The following is a 17,661-nucleotide window of genomic DNA, read 5'->3' on the forward strand; positions in this document are numbered from 1 at the left end:
ACCAATAGACTGAACTCAATCCTGCTCAATATTATTCCACATCTTTATAAAAAGCAGTAAATTCATGGTTTTGATAAGCTGTGAGTGGTAAGAGTAAATGTTATGATCACTGGTGGAATGTAACTAAGTATATTTACAAAAAATATCCACATGTAATCGTAAAACACTGACAGGGATCATGTTTCTGCAAAATTAGTACTTTTTGTAGTAGTAGTAGTTTGTTGTAATTTTGTGTTTTTCAGTTCAGTGCGAGAACTCTAGTCTGTCTTGGGCTTGAACGAGTGCACTAGTCAGGTTGAATGTCTCAGGTGGATATGTGAAGGACAGGTGATCATCAGTGAGAGAGGATCTGGATTTGGATTTGTTAAACTTCATCACGGAGATATTTGGCAGGCTTTTTAATCCAGTGCTCTAGAATTAAATAGTCTTTTCAACTATGTCCTTAAGAGTCCATGGGCTGGAGCCTACAAAGACATTAACAGCAAACAGGTACCAGATGTCTATAAACCACATTCAATAACAACATTGTCAGAATGCTAAAACACCTCTTGCTATTTCTAAAAGTTACACCCTACTGCCGAAACCCGGGATCGAACCAGGGACCTTTAGATCTTCAGTCTAACGCTCTCCCAACTGAGCTATTTCGGCCTGACGTAATGCCAAAAAGATGAGTAATTAAACAAAATAAGTATATATTCCACTGAAATAGTCATTTTGTAGCGTTTGCCGGTAAACTAACACGGGTGCCATTAGGAGGTTATACTAGGTCAATGACTACCAACAACTATTTCATGGGCAGTCAGTCCATCAGTGTCCGACATTTAAAGGCAAACGCTTCAAGAGTTATCTTAATGTCGTTGTCTTCTGAAAAAATAAAAAACTTCTTGAATTATTGTTTTTTTTCTGACGCACAGCGCGTTGTAAAGAGCGCGCCGTGACGTCATCACGTCGGACAGAATGAAGCGTCATCCTTTTCTGATGTAGAGCGGCGCAGCGGCCCTTTCTTTGCTGCTGTACGGTTTGTTTCCCCTCACGCTGTCCGTTCGTATCCCGGTTTTTTCCCCCCTCGGCTCTGAATTATTTCTCTTAACCATGACTCGAAAGTCGCCACTTCTCGCCGCTTGCCTGCTGCTGTTTCTGGCGGCCGTGAGCCGGGAGGTTTCAGCGGACGGTTTGGTGAACGAGGAGGTGAAGAGGACAGTGGACCTGGGCACTCATCTGGCCAAGATCACCGCGGAGATCGTCCTGTCCAACCAGGGACACTCTGCCGTGCACAGCTTCGTGTTAGCGGTGGAGGCTGACGTGGCCCCGCACCTGGCCTACATCGGCGCTTCGGTGAGCCTCACACCAGTGAATTAAACACCGCTAGCATCTCTACCTCCGGCTAGCTAGCATTTAGCCTGTTAGCTAACTACTCTATAGCATGCTACTCATTTCTTGGCTGTGCAAATCTTGCTGCTCTCTATTCATGCATTTGTTTTTGTCCTACATTGACTGCAGCAACAGTACGCTGGTTATTAGCATGCTAACATACGACGTTAGTGTGTTCAATGAATGAATGCATGAACACAGCTAACTTACTAGGCTCATGTGATTCAGTGTGGTCCAGTAGGAGTCAACGTTAGCTACTGTTTCTACATGTAACGTGATATTGCTTCGTGCACGGTATTGGCAAGAGCTAATTGTATGTGCGCATTAATGTACCGAACAGCTCAACCTAGATTGAGGTCAATTCTTTTTTGAATTGCTAAAGATGTTAACTTCCGCAGCGCTGCACGCTCTGTCAGTGGCTGAATGACACGTATGAGCTGGGCAGCTCACTTCCGTGTGTGACTGCGCAGGACTGCCCCCTTCCACTATCATGCGTGAAGCTGCAACAATGCTCTGTTTTTAAGTCAGAATAATAAGCATACACACGGTTCCTTCAAGGAATTATTATGAGTTGCAATTTTAGACCTCTCACTTGTCCGGTATTTAGATTAAAAGCATTGTTCTGTCATAGAGAGTATGCTCAAACCACCATATTTTTTTCCCCCACAGGTGAAGGGTGATGAGGAGGAGGATGGGACACTTGAACTTCAACAGACAACAATTCAGGGCCAAAGGTATGAGATCGGACTCTCGCATTGTTATCCAGCAATCAAAGACTCACAACACATGTCTTCCTGTGCAACTGTCAGTCCAGTGACTTTTAATATTAAAACAAATGGGTTTGGTTACAAAATGATACTTAGCAACTCGTTAAATGAGGTCATTTTGGCAGCATTTTACAATGTTAAGTAATAAAAACCAGTCTGTATCCTAGAAGAAATCCTTTAAAGAATCCAAAATTGAAGTTTGCATTTTGTAGTTCATGAGAAGCTGATATTTTACAGCGTTATGCAAATGTTTCTTACCCGTGCTCCTCTCCGTCTCCTCTGATCCCATTCAGTGGGGTTTTTTACAAAGTGCAGCTGCCCTCCAGTCTGGCAGCGGGTGCTCAGCTGAAAGCGAAGGTGGAGATGACATTAAGCCACGTCCTGAGGCCCTTCCCCACACACATCACACAGGCCGAGCGCCAGCTGGTGGTCTTTCAGGGGAACCACTACCTGTACTCCCCGTATCCCACCCGCAGCCAGACGACGCGTGTCCGCCTGGCCTCCAAGACGGTGGAGACCTACACCAAGCTGGGCAACCCCAGCAAGAACGACGAGATCATCGAGTACGGACCTTTCCGTGACGTGGCGCCGTTCAGCGAGGTATAGCTTTTGACCACATTGGACGAGCTTCGAGCGAAGCTGCAAAAAAATAAAAAATAAGTTTCTGAAACTTCTGTGTTGTGTCTCTTCTCTCTATTGTCCAGGATACAATGAAGATCCATTACGAAAACAACTCGCCCTTCCTCACCATCAGTAGCATCACCCGGACCATTGAAGTCTCTCACTGGGGTAACATTGCCGTGGAAGAGACTATCGACTTGAGGCACACGGGAGCCATCCTGAAGGGGCCCTTTTCACGCTATGATTATCAGCGTCAGTCAGACAGCGGCATCTCATCTGTCAAGTCCTTCAAGGTGTTGTATTAAACATAAACCACTGTTGTTTTTACTGTTACGGTGATGATGATGACTATTTACTTTCTCCCCAACAGACTATCCTCCCTGCCTCCGCTCAGGATGTCTACTACAGAGATGAGATTGGCAACATCTCCACCTCCCATCTGCAGGTTCTGGAGGATTCAGTGGAGGTGGAGGTCAGGCCTCGCTTCCCCTTGTTCGGAGGTTGGAAGACCCACTACATGATCGGCTACAATCTGCCCAGCTATGAGTACCTCTACACCCTGGGTGAGTTGACTTCTGACAGCCTAACTAACCCAAACATAGGAGAACACTGTGATTCCTCCCCATAGCCACACAACCGATGTTTGCCGTTATCCTGATTTAGACTGAATCCCAGGATTGTGTTGTTTATCTTCTAGGTGACCAGTATGCACTGAAGATGAGACTAGTTGACCATGTGTACGATGACCAGGTGATTGACTCTCTCACTGTGAAAATCATCCTGCCAGAGGGAGCCAGGTCAGTGATTGCAAGCAAATCTTCAGTATGTCAGGTTTAGGAGAGACTTCTGCAGTATTCGATGCTGAGTTCTCATGTTCTCCCTGTAATGTCCTCTCAGAAACATCCAGGTGGATACACCTTACAAGATTGATCGCATGCCAAACCAGCTGCACTATACATATCTGGATACGTTTGGCCGACCAGTGCTGATCGCCACGAAGAACAACCTGGTGGAGCATCACATTCAGGATGTTGTGGTAAGACGAGATTGGAATTCAGACATTCTAGATTACATGCATATATTATTTACCTGCATATTTGTAGGAGATTGCTTGGACTACTGTAACATGTAGCTATTACTGTGTCACATGAAGCCAGATAAGCCGCAGAGCTGGTAGTAGTTTAAACTTGTCCTCAGGAAAGTTATCTAGATAAATTGTTAAACTTGCTTTGTGGAACAATGCTCAGGAGGAGCCTCTAAGAACAGCAAAATGAATGTTTTTCTGCCTGACTATACATGCATTCTTCACAGTACTGTATTTTCACATTGTCAACAGTCAAAACAAGGTGTTCAGTTTATAATATGTTAGAGAGAAAAGCGATTTTTATTTGAGAAATTATCAGTGTAGTAATGTGATGATATATTGTTTCAGCACTAGATGTTGGGTTATTAAGCTCTCTTCTTAGAGGGCGCCCCCGTGGACTTTCGTTGCATGTTGCGCCTCATTTCCTCACATCTCTCTACTGTAGCTATCTAATAAAAGCAATAAATGCCCCAAAAAATAAGAAAACCTTCATGAGCTGTGAAATTGTCTACAAATCTGAGTTAATAAACCTCTTTTGTGATTTCCAGGTTCATTATAACTTCAACCGGATCCTGATGCTGCAGGAGCCTCTCTTGGTTGTAGCGGCCTTCTACATCCTCTTCTTCACCGTCATCATCTATGTCCGCCTGGACTTTGCCATCACAAAGGTATGACCGGTTTCTATAAAGGGAGCCTGCTTTCCCTTACTTTGGCAGATATTCTGCATGATTCTATCTTCATTCGTTTCTTGTCACTTAACGGTTTTAAATCTGCGTTAATGTCTTTGTTCAGGACCCTGCGGCTGAGGTGCGCATGAAGGTGGCCTCCATCACGGAGCAAGTGCTGACTCTGGTCAACAAGCGTCTGGGTCTGTACCGACACATGGACGAGGTGGTCAATCGCTACAAGCAGTCCCGCGACACCGGGGCGCTCAACAGCGGCCGGAAGACCCTGGAGGCCGACCACCGCACCCTCACCAACGAAATCAGCTCGCTGCAGGCGCGCCTCAAAGCCGAGGGCTCCGACTTGGCCGATAAGGCAAGTGGCGCGTATTTGAGAGCATAGACTGAAATGGTCGTAAGTGAAATAATCTGAAAAATACAGTGACGTTAACCCCCCTCTCCCCCTCTCTCTCTGTGCTCTCAGGTCGGGGAGGTGCAGAAGCTGGACGGCCAGGTGAAAGAGCTGGTGTGTCGCTCCTGCCAGGAGGCGGAGCGGCTAGTGGCGGGAAAGGTGAAGAAGGAAGCTTACATCGAGAGCGAGAAGACTCTGACCGCCAAGAGACAAGAGCTCGTCGGCCGCATCGACAGTCTGCTGGATGCCCTCTAAACTGCTCCGGCCACACTAGCACACAGACACACGCCACCCCTGATACAATATACGACCGACTATTTGTATGAATGAGAGTTAAAAGGAAATGTGACACAAATGCTTACACATTTATTTTATTTTTTTTACCATGTTTGAACCCAGACATGGACAATTGACATCTCATCTCTGGTAGTGATGGGTTTATCCAAACATGTGTGCCTTGTGATAAACTTGAGGTCACTGCACGCTCAGCTTTACAGCAGCTACGACACAACTTTGGGCTTTTTTTTTGTTTGTCTGTTTTTGAGTTTGTTGAGCTACAATTAAAATGTGTCACACTGCTCAAACTTGACACCTGATTTTGATGTTCAAATTTGGACTTTTTTTTTTTTCTTTTCTCCCCTCTTCAGTGTGTATGGTTATGGGACTTTTATTTTGGAAACTAATAGGAGAAGGGCCCACGTGTTTTCATTCTCATGTCTTTCGTCACATTATGCCGCATTCTAAGATTGAATCACCTCTAGCTCTCAAGTATTAAGGTGATCTTTATCCAATCATGTCTCTTTTGCACTTACATCTTTTTTTCTTTTTTTTTTTTTTTCTACTCGCCCATGACTGACATTTATATTTGGACAAATTTAAAGCTCTGATTCTGATTCATCGTCTCAAATGTTTGTTTTTGATGTTCCTCAGTCATATTTTCTACATTTTGTATGATTTTCTTTTGTAAGTGGTGGTGTTTCGAACATGAGATTAGTAAAAACATGAGATTAGGTTGTATGTGAGAAACGACATGGGAGGGGGGGGACACAGGTTTGCGAAATGGGCAATGTTAAGGAAAGCTGTCAAATTTGAAATAAAGTTTTGAGAAACATTATTTAGAACGTTTTATTTTTTTAGATCAATCAGCAGGTGTATGAAGACAGACATTGGAGTTTTACTTTACAGCTGGTGCATTAGTTCATTTGGGGAAGCAGTACCCTTGGTTAATCAAAAGAGGGCGCACCTGTATCAAGAACCACCACTTAACCATATTGGAGACTTTCTTCTGTTCAACAACTACACTGCATTTTAGACCCTGACATTTAGTACTCTGCAGATAAAATGTCATCCTAAAATAAAAGTCTGCGATATATGCACTAGGACTGGTGCCCTCTTTTAAAACTGGCACCTCAGTGGGGATTTCCAGCACATTGTTGCATTCCACCTATCGCCCTCTCCTCTCCAGCCAGCAGAGCAGCCGACCTGCCTCGATGAAATTTGGAGCCCAGGACAAACAAGGGTCAGTGTGAGGTCACTGCTTTCCCTCTGAGGTCACCAGGAGTCCTGGCAGGTCACTTCCTGCTCCATAATAACCTCACAATGATAATGTTAACATATTGTATGTGCCATACAATAATCATTCTGTAAATACACAGCAGGGGGAAAGCAAAGACAATGTCTGTTAGCACTGATGCTCGGTTGCTGGTGAAAGGCCACACAATAGCATTTTTGTTTGCGTGTTTGTACACGAGTGGAGCTTTGGAGCGGTGAGAGTCCGGAGTGCCGCCGAGTCTCATTCTCACAGCCGACAAGCCTGCTGCTGCTCGCACACGTCCACCCCAACACCAGTGACCGTTTGGAACAAACCGCTGAGCTCACGTCTGCTTTGTAACGATGCTGTTGGCTCACTCTGTGAGCGTTGGACTGACTGAAAGGATTTCTTTGGGGACTCAAAATTCAATTATAATTTTTGTGGATTTGAGAGGTTTTATAGAATTAATTACTGGCCTTGAAAATATCATTTTTCTAAAAGAACCTGAATTCATTAGTATATTTAAAGTGTCTGGCCTGCTCTCCATCCTCTGATCAACACTATGATAGAGATACCACTGCAGTTTGAAAATTAGTCTGTATTTATGAAATTATTAAAATTGTTTGTTTTGAAACGATTGTAGGCTACAACAATGAAAAATGACACACTACGCAGAATAGTAGGCTGCTGCCTCTCAGACTGGCCATTCATTCTTAGAGCATACGTGCTAAATCATGTGATCATCTGTTAGTAGGAGTAAGTCTCTTAATAAATGCCTCTTATTCTTCAAGGTGCCTTTGAATGTGATGTTAGAATGAAGCTGTTAGCAAGTATCACACTGCTGGACTATTGCCTACCTCATGAAGGGCATCACTGAATAAGGCTCATGTTTTGTTGATGCATTGGCCTCCCTGTTTGACTTACGTTATATCATTGACAGCGCATTGTCTTGTGTGGTATTGATGTTTGGCTGATTGGCCTTTCAGTCTTTTCAGTTCCAGCTCTGTCCTCTGGCCCAGGATGTGATTACCCGTCGCAGAAGAACTGCGGTTTATCTGTTGGCGTAAGCCGAGCAGAATACTGTTTAAACCGGAATTCATGTGCAGCACTGTATCCTGATGTGGCAAACCGTGTGTGTGAGTGTGTGTGTGTGTGAGGTGGATGAGGGGGTTTGTGCAGGGCGGTGGACGGGTTGGGCCATGTGGTTGAGCTGTCATGGTCCCCCCCCCCCCCCTCAAGCATGGAGTTGATTATTATCTTCCTTTCCTGAGGTATAGTAAAGATGCAGAGTGTGTTCTTGCTTTATCTGCCAGAAAAATAATGAATATGCAAAAAGAATGTGGAGTCAAACTACGCATCAGTTGAAGGGGTAATCCACAAACCCCGGGCCTTGTGACGTGGTGGTGATTGATTACATTGAGGGCTCACCTGCAGCACTCTCCCTCTTAATCTTTCTTGCTCTGAAATACACACACACACACACACACACACACACACACACACACACACACACACAAAGAGAGAGGCAGAAGTCACCAGTCAGGGAACAATATCCTGCTCAGAAGACCCTTCACAGCACACTCTCATAAATCACTGAGACAGAGCCACCACCCTCACTGTCAGTGTGTTATTATGCACACATACACACACCCACTGAGGTCCACGTTCCTCACGATATACATTCATTCAATTTCAGTCAATCCTGCTACCCAGCCATAAAAGGATGTCATCGAAAAGAAGAAATATGACTCGAATCTAAAGTCAAAACTTGCCCTCAAACACGCCTCACCTGCGCTGATTCCCTCTGGCTCTGCTTAAAACACACATCTTCACAACAGCATCTCTGTGTCCCGCTCTGCCCCTTGGCCCTCTGCACCGGCCATTCCTCAGTGACAGGGTGCCGGGATGAGGGGATGAGAGGCTCTGAAGGGCGAGGTGAGGGATGGATGAAAGCCCCGCGGCTAAGGTCCCGGGGCCCTGCGTCCCGTGCAGGTGGCAGGTGTGATCGGGCCGGGTGCAGAAGCGTGAGGGCAAGGAAGAGAGGGACAATGAAGGCGTCTGTGGCCCTCGTCGCAGCTGCAGCGGACGGAGGGGGGGAAGCGGGGATGACAGATCAGACAGTCAGACGGACAGAAAGATGGAGGAAGGGAAGGACAGCGTAGGACGCGCAAAGATGGACATGGGACTTCAAACGGAGGATTGGGCCCTGGGTGCAGAGAGACGCATTCTTGTCTGGCATGGAGGAGGTGGGGATGGAGGCAGAGCGGGGAAGATGGGACGGCTCAGAAAAGGGCGAGCATCAAAGTCCACAGCCGTCCTCCTCTCGTGCAGATGTTTACGTCGCGCACACTTTTGCTCAAAGCCCCTGTGCTCTGCCTATATCTGTGTGCATATTGATGTCAACCTCCCTCTCTGTATGGATTTGTATCGATGAGACAGTAATCCTCTTCCCTTGCCGCCCTTGTGTGCAACTGTCCACAGCTCCCACTAAGACCCACTGATCTCTGCCACATGGCGCTCCATCAAAGCACCGATGGTCATGCCTATCAGGGCAAGTTTTGCCAAAAAAATGCACCCGCGTGGCTCATACATGTCCCTCCGTGCAGGGGATGAGCGGCAAATGAAGGTCTAATGCTACTTTAGACTTTGTATCGTCTTGGATCGCATGAAGGCGAGTGAAACAAAGCTGCTCTCTGTTTTAAAAAAAGCACTCTTGTCTGAGCGTGTGCACGGACACACGCACACGTTTCCTACTTTCTCAATCGGAGCTGATTAGAGTGACAGGGGCACTTCCCATTGGCTGTGAGAGTGGCCCTCTCCTTCCCAGGGCAGCCAATTTCCCCTACTCCAGAGCTGATAGGAAACTTTGATTGTCCACTGAGCTCAGGAGAGACAAAGAGATTTTTCCTCTTGCAATCCACATATCGCTCCATCACATCTCCACCTACAATCTCCCCACTTGCTCTCTCCTCCTTTCCTCCACCATCTCTCCCTCTTGAATGTTTCTTGCCTTAGTTCCATGATCACCACTGTTGTGGGCTGCTGAATGCGAGTCCATTAAACTGGCACCGACTGCTTTGATGGGCAGGAAGTTTCACTTCATACGGTGACATCTGCATCCTGTGACACAATACCCTGCGTACACGATCGACTGTCCTGGCTCACCACTGTCCAATAGCATTCCTATTATTTTATTCTGTGAGCACAGGAGGATGCTGCTGAACACATTTGCATACTGTTATGTACTCATGTTGGGTGTGAAGTGGATCAAGAAAGAGAGGGCGGGGGACAAAGTAAGCAAGGCGTCTAAACATGTGGAGAGAGCCAACAGGAAACGGTTCTCCCTCTCTTTCTCTCTCTCCACCCCGGTGCTGGCCCTCCCTGAGAACACACTTCCTGTCAGAGCTCCTCTGACTTCCTGTCCAGCCACCAGGAATCCCAGCTGGAACATTCCAGCTGTGCAATAGTCTCCCTCCCTCTCCGGGCTGCTTGATTATTACAATGTCTTTCTTGCTCAATCCCTCAGAGTCACTTGTGCAAATATACAGTGAGCAACACACACACACACACACACACACACACACACACACACACACACACACACACACACACACACACACACACACACACACACACACACACACACACACACACACACACACACACACACAAAGAGGACTCAGAGGCTCTTGTAGTGCTACTGCATCCCTTCGTCGCCAGGGGTCGCTACATAACAGCACATTCTCTCCTGCGTGACTTGACTGCGTCTCTCTCCTGCAGTGTGCACGTCTCCGCCTCGGTGCTGGGGGAGACTGGGCTCTTCTATCTCCGCAGAAGGCTCTGATTTATATTACTAGTTTTTGTGTGCGTGTGTGTTTTAGCGCATAAAAATGCGCAGTGCCATTAGTCTAATGGCATTACATGAAATGACGCATGCATGTTTATAAATGTGCCTTGACGCGGGGATGGGGTGGAAAAAAAAGCAGGTTTGGTGACTTTGTGTATGACCTTTTCGGAAAGAGAGCTAATCCCGAGCTATAATAGACTCCGGGACCGATATGGAAAACTGCTGCACGTTATCTCGGTTGTCTAGGAGACCATCAGAGCACCGGGGCCGGTGGAGATGCCACGGTATTAAAAGGGGAGTGTGTGTGTGTGTGTGTGTGTGTGTGTGTGTGTGTGTGTGTGTGTGTTGGAAATGTTTTCTTTTTTTTCGTCACAAGTGTCACTCATAAATACTGCATTATAGACGCACGGATGATTTTTTTGCCACATTTGGCCAGCAGCATTATTACTGTTCGCATGTTGAAATGATAAATTAAATGTGAACACATATAGGAAAAGGTCAGTCGTGAAAAAGTGTCTCGTTATTCGCTAAATTAAACTGCACTCGCCTGACATTATAAAATGTAGCCCGGTGTGTCTTCTGTTTTCCAAATGATGGCAAACAAAGACTAACCAAACGCCACGGCAGTTTATTTAAACCATAACACGGGCCTAATGTGAGGCCCGTTTGCTCTGCAGACAAGTAGGCCCACTGACCAGACCAAACGAAATCAGAGAAAATCAACGGTGCATGTTAAGCGGCTTAGCTTGTTGTGAAACTGAATATAATGCTATCACGCTGCGATGTGTTTATTAGGAGGGAATAATTTCTCACAAGTACAATCAGTTGGAAATTGAGCTCATCGCGTTATCTGCATTGTATGCTGTTATCTATAGGGACAGCCTAAAAATATCAAAATCATATGTAGATTTAGCCTACATCTGAATCCACTATGAGTTTTCTAAGATGGTAAATTTGTGACAAAATAGTCTTATTTTGTAAAAACTGATGAGCTGTAAACAGCTGAATTTCCAAAAGGTGGACTAAATAAAAAAATAAAAGCTCCACATCCTCGAGCAGTAATGGGACTAATCAGACAGATAAGCATCATATCACACTGATGTATGTTTAATACATGCTTGTATTGATATGTAAAGTGTCGTGTGTGTACCAATGGTCTCGCCAATAAACTCCCTCTAAAGCTATACAGAGCTTATATTGGCTGTACCGCTGCTGCGCGTAAATATTTCTCGCCTATCTGTCTCTATCAACCTACGGGACCCCCCCCCCCCCCCCCCCCCCACACACACACACACGCACTCTCTCTCTCTCTCTTTCACACACACACACGCACGCACACAAATGATGCATTAGATGCATTGAATGTATTTGTTGTGCAAGTTTGAAAAGGCGGCGATAATCTGGGAGTGAGAGATAAGGAACACCAATTTATTCAGCAGCACTTTGGACCCCGCTTCCAGCCTCGGTCGGTGCCGACACCCCCAGCAGTTTGCTGATAACGATTAGGCCATTTATTATCTTCACAGAGAACAAAGATTGCGTGGTGCCGATGAAATATTACCCCTGGTAATAATCAGAAGGAGAAGGGCCCTGGCATCTAATGCAGTGTGCATATAATATCGTCCCTGACGAAAACCGCACGCACACGCACGCACAAACACACACGCACACAAGCGGTGTCTCGTGCAGAACATGCAGAAAATTGATTAACAATACAAGTGCAAGTACACACAAATATAACATTAGGCTATAATGTTGTGAAGTCGATTATTGATACAGATAATCGGTCTATTTAGAACATGTAATAATAATAATAACAACAATAATAATAAGCCTAAATTTGGTGGTTATCATTTCAGGAGGGAATTATTTTCTGACAGCGCCTTAAAAAAGTAGTTTATTTAACACTTGTATAAACTTTTAGTTCTCTATTTGACCATCTGCTTTGAACCTGACTGATAGCTCTTCAAGGTGAATTGTTGTCTGAAAGACTCTATTGTCACAATTCTCAACTAATTCAATTCTAATTAGGCTAACTCCAAAAACTAAAAGGCATAATGTTGACTCAATTATATTGTTTGTATCGCCTAATTATATTAATATTGAATATAGACTATAGTCTACATGTTACAACTAAAACATTTAGCTCATAAATATACCAAATAATCAAAAGTCAAACTAATAATGTTGTTTTTCAATATATATTTATATATATTTATATCACAGTACAGATAATAACAATATGCAAACTTTAAAAAGAGATATTTTCATCTAAAAAAGCCTCATAAGTCAAATATTTTTGAGAAACCATTAAGCACTTTTTTACTGAACAAAGTTATATTTCTGTGGACGTCCATTGTGCCAAAACTGGATATTTTGAGCTCTCGCGTCTTTGCTCTGGTGATTTTAAACATAGAAACAAATGTTATTTATTCAGTCAGACTTCACATTTCTTTTCTTTTCTTTTTTGTCTTTTCTTTTTGTGTGCGTGTGCACTCTGGGGAGCACGAGCCCGAGTTGCAGAGGTCCTCGCGCCCCTTGCACCTGCCTGGCTCCAGCGCCGCGCACGAGCCCAGGTCGCGTGCAGGAGATTTCAGAGGCTTTGCATGTTTTACAAAGTTGTTGTTACTGTGTGGGATTTAAAGCACAAAAAAAGAAAGGGGGGGGGGGGGGGTATCTTTCTTCTTTAACACATTTAACAGGGAGGGGGGGGGGGGGGGGGGGGGGGGGGGGGGGGGGTCATGAAGCACAATCTCAGTAAGTCAATTATGGACCAGTGACGCTGTCAGTTTTAGTGGCAGCAAACACAAGAGTAACATATCATTAACAACATGTAGCCTTGCCTTACATTTTTACTGATGGACACATGAACGACTGGACATTTAACAGCGCACATTTCGCATTCACGCTCTGTTGACCAAATTCACAGTAAACCTTTTTTCTATTGGCTACAAGCTGCAAGAGTTGGTCGTTAACAACTTACTTCCAAACTCACAGAGATTGAGCATGTGTATCGTGTTGCACCTGGCTGGCACAGATGGGGACCAGGGACATCCATTGGCCCTTGAAAGACAAAGGGAGTCCTCACCCAAATGCATTTATTTAGTTTAGAAGTGAAATAGCCTACTGTTCTTACGTCCCCACTTATATATCAGACCTGGGGTCCTTGAGATAAAACGATAAAATGCTGGGATCCCGAAAAAGGGGCAAGTTCAACGCTATTGATCGCCTCTTGGGAACAGGTATTGCTGCCAGTTTCTGTATTTAACCGGGACCCGGAAGACGGGGCTGCTGGCTGACGTGCCATTACGTTGCTGTTGCTCATACGGCCGCTGAAGTTTTTTGCTCATATTCAGAAAGGTTTGGATACAGCGAGAGAGGAGGGAGGGACTGAGCGCAGACACACACACCACTCTCTGCCGGGTGATGAGACAGCGAGCAGCGGCTCCAGGCCACCGGTTGTTCCATGTTGTCTCGACAGCGTCTTTAAAAAAGCAGGGCTCGCCAGGACAACCTTTCCTCGTCGGTCGTTTATTTTGCGCATGTTGTGTTGGAGTGATTCGGATAGACCCACTTTCTCTGGTTTGACTCTGAAAGCGCAGCCACTCTGCTCCCATAAGACTGAATCGGTAAGTAAATTGCAAATATATTTTTTTTATCTGACATTTTTATTTCTTCTTTTGGGAAATGTTATTTCCATTTATATATTAAAATAGGCAAATACGTACGCAAATATATGGCTATAGAGGCTCGAAAAATTGGGAGAAATAAAAAAATTAAAAAAACATCTCGTCGATCATTATTAACATTATTGTAGCAAAAAACAACATCTTATTTTTCTGCAGCATTGCTTGAGCTGTAGCTTTCATGACTGTGTAGGGGTGATTATACTTTCACGCTTTGTGCAAAGGCCATAATTCCAGTTTATATTTACCTTCACATTCAGCCTTAGTTTGTCACGGCTTTTAGCCGGTAAACCTCCATAACGTCGGAAAAGAAAGCAGCACAATATGGGATTAAACGTGTAAAGAATATAGACGTATGTATTACTACTTTTGTTATATTCACTGGCAACTAGGATTTCTTCCTATCTGTTTAGACAAGTAGCTCTATTATTTGTCTAAATGAGCGGACGATAAAAAAGAAAAGCATTGAGCCCAAACTGATAATTAATACACCTATGCCAATAATAATATTCCACCTAGCAGGTCGCGTAAATACTATCAATAATTCATTCTATTGTCGCCCACTTTATGTTGCCGTGGGCAAGGTGTTCTATTCCTGCAGGCAAAATAAAAATAAAAATAAACTCGATCACGAAATGTATTCGTGTATCATCAGCATGATGTTAGTGACCACAAAGGTATTCAATTGTCACGCTTTAAAATGCGTAATGACTGGAGCACTCATCTCTCATCAGCAGAGAGAGCAATCACATCCCTACAATGGTGGAGCAGAGACAGGGGCGGGCTGGGGTCTCCACAGGCATGCAGGAGCTGCACAATACATGGCACCTTTTACACCAACCAACCAACCTCTCTCTCTCTCTCTCTCTCTCTCTCCCCCCCCCCCCCCCCCCCCCCTCCCCTCTCTCCCTCTTACCTGTGCTGTTGTGTGCATGATGCTTAATGGGCTTTTTGTGCATGAAAAAGAAAAAGAAAAGTAACTGCCTGAAGCTCTGTTATTGAGAACAGACTGTAGATTTGTAAGAAAGAAAGCTCTTGATATTTTTGAATGAATGGGTGACTGAATGCATGATCATGATTTTAACACTGGTGTTGAGGAGCTGCATCTCTGACACTTTTTTTTTTATCAAACAGTTTCTACAAAACATCCCAGTAATGAGCTGTGGAGAACTTTTCCCAGAAAGAATTAAAGCTCCAATAAGGGATGTTATTGACAAACCTAAGAATCATCTTCTGCTCCATAATCCCTTTTGTTACGTGAGCAGTCCGTGTGTCGTGTCCTGCCCTATTCTGAAATGTTATTATTCACTGCTCAAACTGCTTAAATGGGAGTGAGTGTTGCTCTCTTAGCAGCGTCCAGGCCCCTCTCCTAGCAGTTATATGGCCCTGTGTCCTGGTGCTTGTGTCCATAAAGCCCCCTAGTGCCCCGGCTCGATCTAATTAGCCGTGAGTAAAGGGGACAATAATGCTTCAGCTGGTTTGTGTCATTCTCTTCTCCCTGGCTCTGCTTATCTTCACAAGCACCACTGTGGCTCTTCACACTCCCCCCCCCCCCCCCCCCCCACACCAAACACACACACACAGTCATACACACCTCCGCTCTGGATAATGATGGATGACCGTGCCCAATGGGAACAAACAGGTAGATAAAGCCAATCCCATTTAATAACAGCATGGATCGGAATGATAATCTTGTTGTTCATTAGCCGATGTGGCTGCACAGCGACACAGTTGTTGCACAGAGTTCTCACCCAGGAGGTGTTGTGGGAGGGATAGTGTTCTCCGGTCTAGGATAGCATCCCTGGGTGAAACAATACTGCTGTGTCCTTGAGAAAGACAGAGGGAAAGCAACAGAACCCCCCCTCACTAACCCTTCGTCACCCTCTCCCATCTTTTGTTCCAGCACAGATACAAATGGGATTAATGAAGGTATAAATTACAGAGGGCTAAATCCTGCTGAGTAATCCATTTGGCAAACATGAAAACAACAATGGGCATGCTGCAGCAGCTAGAGCCTTATAGCCAGACCAAGAACCCAGAAGCACAGGCTGACCACTGCAGGCTATACAGTGACATGTTACAGTGCTCAGTGGGAAAAAAAATAAAAAGAGCTTTCACTATACTATAGCCTCAAGAACAAGAGCATCGCTGGTCGTCCATTCATGCTTGAACAGAGGGAGTCGTTGTTGCTTCGGGTTCAAGCAGTGTGACAGCAATTATTCGATAGCAGTGTAAAATAGCTTCTCTATTAAACACACACATTGTGTATATTTGATGATTTATCTTGTGTGTATTATAGTACAATATCTATAAGCCGACTATGAATAACCATACAAAAGGTAAGTTCTCACTCCACCTGCCCACTTTTCACTGGAATGTCAGTTATTCAGGTAGCAGGCCCTCTGCTGCCCAACATGCACTAATTTGTTGATTTTAGGAGTTTACAAGCTCAAAGGGCTGAGCTCCTCAACTCACTGCCCCTGGCAACATGCCACTGATTTAACGACTGACGACTGACACACACACGCACACACACACACACACACACACAGCAGGTATAGCAGCAGATCAGAGCATGATTGTAACCCTAATGACCTGCATCGTGGATACCGTGTCATCGGGGTTATGAGGGGTCTTTTACTAGGAGAATTTGTCCAGGTATCACAAGCTTCACGTGACTCCCCCCCCCCGCAAACTCTGTGACGTCAGGGCCAGGCGTCAGCGTGGCGGCCAGTCTAGGCTCCGAGAACCCTCCAATTATTCCCTGTCAATCACAAACAGGCAGGCAGGCACACACACACACACACACACACACACACACACACACACACACACACACACACACACACACACACACACACACACACACACACACACACACACACACACCTATATATTTATGGGCACAGGCATGGATCTATGCGCACGGACTAATCATTTTAGCGCGCACCGCTAATTCTAAAATTAGAATGGAATAGAATAATACTTTTTGTTCGTAGTTTTATTTGCCCTATACTCTCTTCAACATCATTTTCTCCCCTAATCCACACTGGCAGAAACTTGCTTGTGTATCATTAAAGGCAGCTTAAAGGCAGCAAATAATAATAATAATGACGATACTGAAAATGAATGAATTAACACGCCTTTGTTTGGGGGTTTGATTTCTGTTTCGATTTGTATTGTCGAGTTCTGAATGACGGCGTTAAGACATGTTGATGGCGACCAACTGGTTTTCGTAGGTAAGGCCTTGCGCCCATCCCTGGTGCCACCAAGAGAAAAGAGGCTCCATTCATATGCAAACTGCATCGTTTGATTGCTCTGTCCTCGAGACAAAAAACACTGTTTTCACAAGAGGAATGCCCTGCTACTAATTAAAGACAATTAGGCGCTCCCAACAATGGGGCCAATTTCGGGGTCACAAATCGACTGTGTTGGTTTTAGAGGTGCTGAAAACTCTGCTTATTTACATAACAGCAGTATGGAAAAATCAACTTCTACAATGTCGGTGATGCGAGGCTCAATCAGCAACATTTTGCAAGTGGGTGTGAAAAGTTAACGTCACTCAAAAGTCTTCAAATATATTCAGATATTAATATATTTTATGAAAGCGATTTACATCAGATTACGCTTTCTGCACCATTATAATAGGCCTTGTAAGCCATATATTGTGCAGACTGAAT

The 17,661-nt window shown here is 44.8% G+C and overlaps 1 protein-coding gene and 1 non-coding gene across 2 annotated transcripts; one reads left to right on the plus strand and one right to left on the minus strand.

Annotated features, from left to right (window-relative positions):
• Positions 1-575: 575 nt before the first annotated feature.
• Positions 576-648, minus strand: trnaf-gaa (transfer RNA phenylalanine (anticodon GAA)). Its single transcript has one exon. It is a non-coding gene; the product is annotated as a tRNA-Phe (tRNA).
• A 315-nt stretch (positions 649-963) lies between these two features.
• rpn1 (ribophorin I) lies at positions 964-6,031 on the plus strand. The gene is made up of 10 exons (XM_076095924.1): positions 964-1,335; positions 2,041-2,105; positions 2,432-2,738; positions 2,843-3,052; positions 3,130-3,322; positions 3,457-3,556; positions 3,657-3,795; positions 4,392-4,511; positions 4,636-4,881; positions 4,990-6,031. The coding sequence occupies exons 1-10, from the start codon at positions 1,093-1,095 to the stop codon at positions 5,170-5,172; spliced, it is 1,806 nt and encodes a 601-aa protein (XP_075952039.1). The 5' UTR covers positions 964-1,092; the 3' UTR covers positions 5,173-6,031.
• Positions 6,032-17,661: the final 11,630 nt, after the last annotated feature.

Source organism: Anarhichas minor, unplaced genomic scaffold, assembly GCF_050575085.1.
Source record: "Anarhichas minor isolate MPS153535 unplaced genomic scaffold, ASM5057508v1 ptg000021l, whole genome shotgun sequence".
In the NCBI taxonomy this organism is placed as follows: Eukaryota; Metazoa; Chordata; class Actinopteri; order Perciformes; family Anarhichadidae; genus Anarhichas; species Anarhichas minor.

Excerpts from the sequence above, each read along its gene's own strand:
- rpn1 (XM_076095924.1), top strand. The coding sequence starts at position 1,093 with ATGACTCGAAAGTCGCCACTTCTCGCCGCTTGCCTGCTGCTGTTTCTG. Across the intron at positions 1,336-2,040 it reads TGGCCTACATCGGCGCTTCG|GTGAAGGGTGATGAGGAGGA; the intron begins GTGAGCCTCACA and ends TTTCCCCCACAG. Across the intron at positions 3,557-3,656 it reads ATCCTGCCAGAGGGAGCCAG|AAACATCCAGGTGGATACAC; the intron begins GTCAGTGATTGC and ends ATGTCCTCTCAG.